Consider the following 10,944-nt stretch of genomic DNA (forward strand, 5'->3'; position numbering starts at 1 on the left):
TTCTATTAGTACACAAATCACTGAGGAGCTGAAATCAACTTGACTATTCAACACCTCTTTCTTTGCACAGGCAACTCAGTGATATCCCCATAGCTGTGGTCTTGACTGGTCTTGAAATAAAATCTCATGTCCTATTTGTCTCAGACCAAGACAAGACCAAGTAAAACTGTGGTCGAGTCTGACATGACAAGTACTACAACACTAACGTAAGTGCAGTTTTCAGCCATTTGCACGTTGAGAATTTATGCTTCTACATTTCAGCGGGAAATACAGTATTTTTTACTACAGTACTACATTTTTAACAGCAGGGGTTACCAGCTTCTTTTCAGATTAAGATTTTAAAACTAGTTTTTAAAATGATACATTGCTGAAGACCAAACTATGAAAAAGGGAAAAATGCCAGCACTCACACATGTCCTTTTGGCAAATTTAATAAACCAACTTTGGGATATATTTTTAAGAGTGCTTGCTTCTTTCCTACGCGATTTTGAAGACCAAACTACCCAACAGTATATTAAATCAATGACAACAATAAAATAAACTTACATCTGAGACACCCAACTTGTTTTACCTGGGAGCCACATTTGTAAAATGACAGGAGATCAAGGCCTAGTTAATTAAAAAAATAACATTAATCCTCCTTAGTCCTTTTTTGGCACCTTATTTACATTAAAAGTACATAAAATTTCTAGTGTGAATTTGTTTATTTTCACTGTGAATTAGAATATGGTCCGTGAGCCACAAGTTGAGTAGGCTATACTGCACAGAGAGAATTTTTACTTTTGCTACTTTTAGTACATTTTATCTGATAATACTTTTTATGTCAAACTTTGGATGCAAGACATGAACTCGTAACAGTGTGTCTGTACATTGTGGTAGTTTTACTTAAATGCAAGCTCCAAATACTTCTTCCACCACTGCTGAGAACTGGGTTTTCAATTACACAACCAGTCTACCCAGTAACAACAGAAACGTAACCCATTAGACAGTAAATAAAATATACTAATCTGATAGTATTAAATAGTTAGGTAGTTAAATTAGGGTATTATAATGTGTTCATATCATTCATTCATTCATCTTCTAACCGCTTCATCCTCTTGAGGGTCACGGGGGGGCTGGAGCCTATCCCAGCTACATCGGGCGAGAGGCAGGGTACACCCTGGACAGGTCGCCAGACTATCACAGGGCTGACACATAGAGACAGACAACCATTCATGCTCACATTCACACCTACGGACAATTTAGAGTTACCAATTAACCTAGTCCCCAATCTGCATGTCTTTGGACTGTGGGAGGAAGCCGGAGTGCCCGGAGAGAACCCACGCTGACACGGGGAGAACATGCAAACTCCACACAGAAGGGCTCCCACGCCCGGGATCGAACCGGCAACCCTCTTGCTGTGAGGTGAGAGTGCTAACCACCACACCACCGTGCCGCCCGTGTTCATATCAGTCAGTGTTAAATGAAATATTTGACAACATCCAGCAGCATTCTAATAAAACAATTTAAGATTTATTGATAAAATTAAAGATCATTACAAATATAAAATATGTCAATCAAATAAACATTAATCATTTTAATAATGATGTTATACAATGCATGTTTTTCTACAACAAAGGAGAAGAAAAAATTACACTGTGTAAAGCTGATATATTCATTTTACTGTAGTTATGTAGCAAAATTATACAACTTAATCAAAAAGGTCAAATATTTATTTTGAGATGACTTAACTTACCTTTCATCTTGGATATGAAACGTAACAATAAAGGCCTTTTGCAATAATGCTGCCGATGCTGTTGAACACACTCCTACAGGCACATCTTTAATCTTCTTTATCCTCTTTTAAAAAGTCAAAATGTTCACACTGAAAGAGATTTCAGTCTCCACTGTTGTTGAAAACTGGACAAAAACAAATGATCCCTGCTGGCTGTTGCTGTTCACAAGTTTATAGCCTGTGAAAGACAAAACAATCAATACTGTTGCGATGCTCTGTTGCCATTTACCTTGCAGCAGTATGAGTGGCCTGACCCCCAGTTCCTGCGAGTCATTAGGGGTGAAATGTGTTGCAGAATGTGCAGCGAGCAGTGTGGGTTTGTCGCCTGTTTCTGGTTGGACCCAAAGGACCCTGAACTTGTTTTAGCCTCTAAATGTAGACAGGACAGAAGTGGTGCACTGGGTTTAATGGAAATCTGGCATCAGAAAGTGCCACCAAGGTAGATTATAAACCAGATGATAAACTGCTTTTGAAGACAATCCTGATATCCTGATTTAATGTGAAACCTGACACTGAAAGATTAAAATGCTATAAATCCCACACTCATACAAAACAGGATGATGTTGCATAAGAGCCACAACAAACTAATGAGCAGTGTAGTTTGACCTAACGTCTGGTTCTGTTAGAACCAGTGTTGAATGGTGTTGGTTTTTGCAGCTGGAGCTGAATTGATTAATTGATAAATCTGTCAATAAAATACAAATCTCCAAGTATTTTGATATTAGATAAACCATTTCAGTACTTTTTGCTTCTCACAAGCATGTAAAACATTCATTGGTTCCAGCTGGTCGACTGTAAAGATTTGTCTTGTGTGATAGTAAACAGAGTCTTTTTGAATTTTACAGTTTATCTGATGAGTCTTTGAACAGAAAATCCCACACACTGCTCTTGCTCAGCTTCACAATTTATAAATAACACTAATGTTTCGGTCCTCCAGGACCTTCGTCAAGAGTGTTCATCACCATTACTTTCAACATTGAGCTTAAATAGAAACTGCCCCACCCATTTTTACAGGTGTGCACAGGTGTGAGGGAAATAATGAGCTGTGGATGTGTTTCTCAATAGTGGACAACAGCCTGGGCACTATATGTCACATATCACACATACGACAGAACAAGGGAACAAGAAAAACATAGGAAAAACCTAGAAAAGTCAACCTTCTTACACAATTAAGGCTGTTAACAAGACTATTTAACAAAAATGTTGATCTTATACATGAACACATCAGCCTAGCAGCTTTCATAAATCATCAACATTGTATACTCTTATGCTGTGTATTATAAATGAGTCTTTTGAGATTCCCAAATCAAGTGATATTTTCCAACACACCTGCATCTGAGACAGCTGTATGTGCAAATACCTTTCTTCAGACAGTTTATCTGACAAATAAACGAGTCTGAAGATGTCAGCTTGGGCTTTCAGAAAATGGGACAGGTCTTTGTCATCAATTTTCTGACATTTTAAAGACAATTAAAGACAAAATTATTAATCAATTAAGAAAATAATTGGCATTTAAATGCCATTCAAAATTACAAGGTACCTTTTTTCTTTTGCCAATAGTCCAACACTCGAAGATATCTAATGTACAATTTCATTTTAGAGAAAAAGCAGTAAATCCTCACATCCGAGATGCTTGTCAAAAATATCGATTTATTAATAGATATCAATTCTGAATATTTGAAATGGTCACAATGCTCTTTGTTTGCAGTATTGATACACTAATACTAGCTGTGCTTTCTTTCACTCTTCTTCCAGTTTATATAGAAACAAAAGGTTCCAGATACACACAAAAAATACATATCAGTCTCATCCAAAAGAGGGAATGAGAGAAACTAAATGTCTGATAAAAACATTGATGTTTCTAAGGTTGTCTTTTTGAGAAAAAAAAATAGAATTATGGCTTGTACCTGCATTAAGGGCAAACATAAGGATGCTTATTTTCCTTTCACATTGTAAAGCAATGCTCATTTTCCACATTATCGATACACCAGCATGAGCTGCACTTTCTTTGTGTTTCTTTTTGCTAATGTTTACTGAAGTCATCCTGCTGTTCTCTGCCACTACCCAAGTTATTGTCATGTTACATTAACTTTCAATAAAAAGGTTATTTTTATGCCCTCAGTGTCATTTTCCCCCATTAATCTATCCGTGTTCACCTGCTTATACAGGCCGGGTCAGCAGGCTGAGCATAGCACCCCAGACATCCCTCTCCCCAGCAACGCTTTCCAGCTCCTCCTGGGGGACCCCATGGGGTTCCCAGGCTAGATGAGATATGTAGTCCCTCCAGTGTGTATTCTGGGTCTGCCCCAGGGGCCCCTCCCAGTGGGACAGGCCAGGGACATTTCTAACAGGAGGCGCCCAGGAGGCATGCTGATCAGATGCCCACACCAACTCAACTGACCCCTTTCAACGCGAAGGAGCAGCGGCTCTACTCTGAGCTCCCTCCAGTGTCCAAGCTCCTTAACCTATCTCTAAGTCTGAGCCCAACCACCCCACGGAGGAGACTTGTTTTAGCTGCTTGTATACGCAATCTCATTCTTTCAGTCATTGCCCAGTCAGGCACAGCGCCTGCTTCACTGCAGAAGCTGCACCAAACCGCTGATCCATCTCACGCTCCATTCTACCCTTACTCGTGAACAAGACCCTGAGATACTTGAACTCGCTAGTTTTGGCTAGAAACTCTCTTTTAGCCCAAAGGGGGCAATTAACAGATTTCCGGCAGAGCACTATGGTCTCAGGTTTGGAGGTGGGGACTCTCATCCCAACCGCTTCACACTCAGTTGCAAAACCACTTCATGCTTGAGGTCACGGTGTGATTATTAACCATTTACAAATACTTCATATAGTATATAAAATGTTATATGTGCAACAGCAAACTGTTACAATGCCATACATTATAGCATTACTAATAAATAAACATTATCATTTCATTGTTTGCCAACAGTAAATATCAAAGTTTTTTTTAACTATCAATTTACCATTCATTAATGATGATTATCATGAAGTGTTACCCAGTATTCCCTTGGTTCAGTCTATTCTGTATTTGAAACCAACCCTGTGCTTCAGCTCACACCAGTTATTTTTGATAAACTCACATCAAGCCTCCATTCTGCTGTTGTACTTGTTTAATCAATGTTCTTTTCAATAAAGGGATCAATGGGGCACGTCCGATTTCATACATGGTTGCTTCTTCATGGTGAATCTAATTTAAGTTGTTCCTCCCAGCTACTGATCCATTAAAAGGAAATCAATGTTCATGGCTGGACTAGTTTGTTTTCCATGCAGATGACTGCAGACTGTGATTCCAGGCTACTGGAGAGGAGGGGGAACACTCTGAATAACTTCTGATATTTCCTCAAGTTCGTCTCCTTAAATTCCCCAAAAATAAGGTTCGGTTTCTTCGGAGTTCACAAAATTAAGTCACACATTGTTTCCTTATGCTGAATGTTATCCATTTATTACTCAAAATAACAGTTTATTCCTACTAAAGATATAAGATTAGGAGAGTAAAACATGCAGTGACAAAGATTCTTTCTGAAAAACCACCAGGACAGTCGAATTAACACCCATCACAACCAAAACGTTCCAAAAATAAAATACCTTCTGAAAGGAGGTCTAATCTTACAGAAAACACCATAAAATTAAAACAGATTAATGTACATTTTAAACAGTTTGTGGTTTAAGTCACTGGGCAATATTTTAACACTTTCAAGGACCAAAGCTGCGTTTCTGTGTATTTTAGCCTCAATACTCACATACTTGATAACTACTGATGACCCAACACACGATATCCTCATGATTTTTAATGTTTTTCTTCCAGGCAGCCTTATTTATTTTGCATGAAAATAACTTGTATTAACATAAAACCTGAATGTCAAGTCTGATTTTGTTCTGTTTTTTTCTGTTGTGTTATTGTTAGTGGGTAATGCACGTTTCATTTCAGTCTGCTACTTTGACAATACAGGTTATTGATTATCTTAACGTTTACTGTGACAGATTATCTGTGAATAAGTTCCACAATATTCATTTTGATAAGGTAAAATAAATGAACACCTGTGGCTGAAAGAAGGGAATAAAAACAAGAAAAATATGAGAAAAATCAACAGTAAAGTAATGAGAGTCATAACCAACCCCTCCAGAATGTTGCTATCACAAAAATTAACACAAATTCAGCCAATCACCTTCAATTCTGCACAATGCAAAATCCTGGAGGAGCTGGATAATGATAATGTGATAAAACACACAGAAACACTGGTTCAGTTCGGCAACAGACTGGATTCATTTTAAAATACTGAATGTTCTCTCTTTTTTTTTTTTTTTTGCAAAAATGGGTGCATAGGGTTTAGAAAACAAAATCATCAGTAACCGCATATAAAAAAGACAATTATTCCTGGCCGACTACCACTGAACACAGAAACCGCTGTTTCATATTTCTATCAGGGAATCTCACCAATACAGTTTTATAAAACCGAGCAAAGTACGAGCATTGTTCTTAAAATGGAGCCGCAAAAACAAGCTTTCTACAAATGGTTCAGTGGACGTTACATTCATGTCAAAACAAACATTTCTTAACAAATGAACCAACTCTGGTGCATCTGACATAATGACGGATAGGAGCGGGGAGCAGGTACTCATCTAGCGTCCTCCTGACTTGCGCCCAGCCCAGGATCGGGACCGAGAACGCGAACGAGAGCGTGATCTTGATGCGGACCTGGACCTGGAGCGGGATGGGGAGTGTGTACGTCGCACTTCTTCTTCAGTGTAGTGGGAGGTCGACGCTGGGTTGACACTCTCTCGTGGAGATGCGGATTTGGATCGTGAGCGCGATCTCCCTCGAGACTCTCTCCGGGGCCTCTGCCTGTATCTGAAGACACAGTGAAACCATTTAGACACCTCTGTGATCATCTTAACTTCTGGGAACTATGCACAACCTTCCTGTATGTCAAATGTTAAGACAGTTTAGTTCCCCACGACACTTAACTGCTAACAATTTTACTGCTACAATATATCCTATAATAAATCATTCTCTACATGTACTTGTACAGTCATAGAGACTGTACTGTGACAATAACAGAAAGAGAGCAATAGATGCAAACTACAACCTCTCAACAGTCAAAGACAAGTCGTACCTGTCACCCTCACGGCTCCTGCTTCTTCCTCTTCCATACATCCGCCCAGAGCTGAGGACAAACATGAAAAGGTCATTTTCCTTTACAGTGTAACAACTGTGAGGAGTAAGCAAATGAATTCCATCACAAAAGGAAAAACTCACTCTCTAGGGCTATCAGATCGCCTGCGATGCCGATCATAAGAAGGACTGCGTGATCTGTATCGCTCGTAGCTGCGGCTGCGTGAACGTCTGCGCCGGCTGTCTCGATCATAGTCATCATATCGAGAGGATCTGCCTGGAGAACGCCTTTCCTTTGACTTCATCTGATTTGGTGCTGATGTATATGGGGAAAAAAAGCAGCAATGAGCTAGGGAGTTTGTGCCCTGAGTGGAAAACAGACAGAATTTTTTCCCCAGGAGTAACACTTTCTGTGGAAAGTACTTTATCCCACTAAGTCCCACTGGGTATATGAAGGGTGCACCTCCAGGGTTCAACATTGATTTTTTTTTCACCTGGCCAGCTGTGCAAGTGGGTCAGAAATCTACTTCACCAAAGACAACTTTTACTTGACCCTATACAAACTGTGTATTAGTGATTCTCAAATAACAACAAAAACTTAAGTAAAGTGTTATAACAAATTACCGTTTTATCTGCCTTGCTCTCAAACTTGGAGAGATTCACCCACATCCTTTTTACGCCACCCAACTTATCTCCTGTTTCCAGGATAAACTAAAAATACTTGCTTGCTTTCAGCTCATAAACTTTACCTCTACCCACTGCTGTCTTCTGGCAAGTGCCCAATTCATACTGCGCGTATGCAAGTCTCAGGGGAGATGGCAAGAAGTGAGAGACTTCACTCCACATCCCTATCAGTCATGTCAGAATTTGTCCTATTACAGACCTTTGCTGTTAAATTTAATATTACTGCTCATTTCACTCACTTCACTTGCCAACACCCTCCATTCCTCAGCTTGACCTGACCACCTGTGTTGTCATATATGTTCTAATTTTAGCTACTTCAGTGCTGCCAGTAGTTAATTTCTTACTCACACCTACAATTCAGGTCTTAGTGAGAAACCTGATGAATGCAGGGGATCATACAATAAATATTTATCTACTACCATATAATTCAAAAGTGACAGTGACAATGAAATAAAAAGAAGTTTAACACAAAAACACTTGCTGACAGACTCAACAGTATTTGGTTGCAAAAACAAAAAGACTTAAACACTTACTCTTTCGGTCACCCTGGGCAAACTGGATTTCAATTTGCCGACCGCAAACCCACTTCCTGTCCAGGCTGTGAAGAGCATCCTCTGCATCACGCACATCCTCAAACATGCTGAGTGGTTAAGGGTTTTTGTTTGCTCTGATTTTTGTAAGGCCATACAAATTCAAATAAATGTTTTTCTTAAATTTACTCTCAGAAAGGTCACGCTCAGAAATTCATTTTACATTTATGGCAAGAGGGATGAACTTCAAACATTTTCTTTCATTTGTGTGGCCCAAGACATAACAGTTTAACATGCAGAAATTAAATGTTACTTGATATGTTATAGCAAGTGAAAGAAAACAACAAACATACTACATACTCATTGGATTTTTGTAGAGATAAAAGATGAAGCAAGTTTTTCAAACACATCAAATAACTGTCTGAGGGATCAGAACTACAAATATATAAACAAATCAAATACATTAAATAGCTGATTAAATTGCTTTGATTAAAACTAAAAAAAAATGTCATTGATATCACAGGGAAAGCTGATTTTGTTGCCATGTCAAATTTGTGGATTTGTCTTGGGAGGATACAAAATAATTCAGACTTGTTACCTTTGCCCATGCTTGACTTTGAACTTCATCTTGATCTTTACACTCTTTAATCGACTCCCACAGAGACTTGGGTTTCCTGCTTGCCTTTTCCTCTTAAACCTCTTTTCTTTTCCCAATTCTTTGCCGCCATATCCAAGCCTCGTTTCCGTTCCCTTTTCCTCTTCATGCTTTACTTTCTTTTTTCAACCTTTTCCCTCCCTCTGATCCTGAAGGTCTGTGTGACTTGTCTTTACAGCTACTCTACACGGGTCTTTGTTACTCTTTGTGGCCGGTTCCACAACTGGATGCATTTACATTTTCTGAAGCAATAACAGAGAAATGATGTGTGTTAGATATTCAATCAAATTAAGTGCAAGAAAAAAAAGTCACAAAAAGCATATCTTCTCTGCTGAAAAGAAATAAAATGTTAAAATGTTTTGTTAGCAGGAGCACGAACACAGTAAACACTCATTGGGAAAGGATATTGAATGTATGCAAATCCTCTTGATTGGCGTGTATAGAAGTCAAGTGGGATGTAGACATCTACTATCGGCCCATAGCGGCCAAACTCACGCCGCAAATCCTCAGGCCTGAACACCGTAAATACAAGTATGACTCAACTGACCATCACAGGCAATTCTACCTACATCATTAACCAGTAACAGCTGAGAGCAGCAGTGAGAGGGCTAAAGGGACAGTTCACCCCAAAACAAAATAAAGACTTTTTATTACCTTATTTCTGGCAATCAGACCACACAGGCTCTGTGTTATTTGCATTAGGTCTGTTGCCTGCTACCAGCACAGAAAAGCTCAAGAACAACTTTCATTCTAGTGGTTTTACTTGGTTCTGCAACAATTCTATTATGTTTTGCAGTGAACTGACCCTTTAAGATGCTGTATGTACACTGTTGTGTTCAACATGCAGTTCAATGAAAAACCCACTAACAGGTCTAAAACTCACATAAGCAGATGCAGATGTTGCTCCATTCAGGTTAGATATGCAATATACAATTTTTGAGCAAATAAAAACTAATTAGCGCTTAAGTGCATGGGTCAATATGTTACCATGATGAAGAAGAAAACACTGATTATGATAATCACCAACCATGCTTTTTCAAAAACTCAGAAACACACTCAATCAAATCACCATTGGGCAATAACTAATAATATTCAGATAATGGAAAAGAAACTGTAGTCGGTCAAAGTTTTATTCAAAAATATATATGCGTAGTTCCTCAACGTTAGTTTAACAGTACATTTTAATTAGGACATTGTAGTAACATTAATCCATCCACTGATATTAGTTAACTCTGTTTAAACCCTTTTCAGTTCAGTTTAGTTTAGTTTAGTTTATGTGACTAAGTGCTAATATGCTTTTATTAATGCCACACAACATGGACATGTAAATTACGGTTATTTTCCCGTTAGCTAATGTTACCCATGGCTACGCTATACGCAATGTATAACGTTAGAAGCCTATCTGGATAACTTGACAAGCAACAGTTCATAATAATAATACATTAAACGTGTTTTACCGGCAAATCACCCAACTATTTACTGAATTCTTGTCTTTGAGTTAGCCAACGTAGCCACGTTAGCTTATTTATAAACACGGCGAATGCGCACACGCAACGCAAACAAAGAGGTGCAAGCAAGAAATTCAATCTTGACAAATGCACGTTCATATTTCAGACGCTGTCTTATTTTAACTATATGGGTGCACCACGATGCAGCTAGTAAATACTAACAACGTAAAGCGCCCCTGTACATTAGTTTAAGGTAACGTTAAGTCGAGGCTCCGACGAGCAGGCTAACATTAGCTAGCTGCTAAGTTAGCTAACAGTAAGCTACCGCCAATGTGGGTTAGTTAGCGTCAGTGGATGATCTAATCGCGTCTGTATGTGTACTCACCTGGATTCATCGGAGATGTTTCTGACGAACAAAGACGTGTTTGGGGGCCTCATGTATCTGGCCATAAACTTACACTCAACCAGCAGATGAAATGTTTTTTGGGGGGGTGAGGAAGAAAGACCTGCTCTGCAGCGCAAATATTTGTAGCGCATGCGCACTCACAAGGCGCGTTCTGGTTCTTCCTCCCAAACAAAAAATCGGGTCATGAATACCCACAGCGCCCCCTTGAGCTCATCACCTGCAGCTATGGCAGAAACCGTGAACTGTGTGAAAAAAAAACAAACATTTTGGTTGATTCAATCATTTAAATTTATTCATAAATGTATTAAGTTTTATTCCA

The 10,944-nt window shown here is 38.9% G+C and overlaps 1 protein-coding gene across 1 annotated transcript; it reads right to left on the reverse strand.

Moving 5' to 3' along the window:
• Window positions 1-6,046: 6,046 nt before the first annotated feature.
• LOC125905125 (serine/arginine-rich splicing factor 10-like) lies at window positions 6,047-10,768 on the reverse strand. The gene is made up of 6 exons (XM_049602999.1): window positions 10,605-10,768; window positions 9,179-9,283; window positions 8,120-8,223; window positions 7,047-7,218; window positions 6,904-6,954; window positions 6,047-6,638 (listed from the first exon to the last, which is right to left on the reverse strand). The coding sequence occupies exons 1-6, from the start codon at window positions 10,754-10,756 to the stop codon at window positions 6,410-6,412; spliced, it is 813 nt and encodes a 270-aa protein (XP_049458956.1). The 5' UTR covers window positions 10,757-10,768; the 3' UTR covers window positions 6,047-6,409.
• Between the last annotated feature and the right edge of the window lie 176 nt (window positions 10,769-10,944).

The sequence above is a fragment of the Epinephelus fuscoguttatus genome, linkage group LG17, assembly GCF_011397635.1.
Source record: "Epinephelus fuscoguttatus linkage group LG17, E.fuscoguttatus.final_Chr_v1".
NCBI classification, from domain to species: Eukaryota; Metazoa; Chordata; class Actinopteri; order Perciformes; family Serranidae; genus Epinephelus; species Epinephelus fuscoguttatus.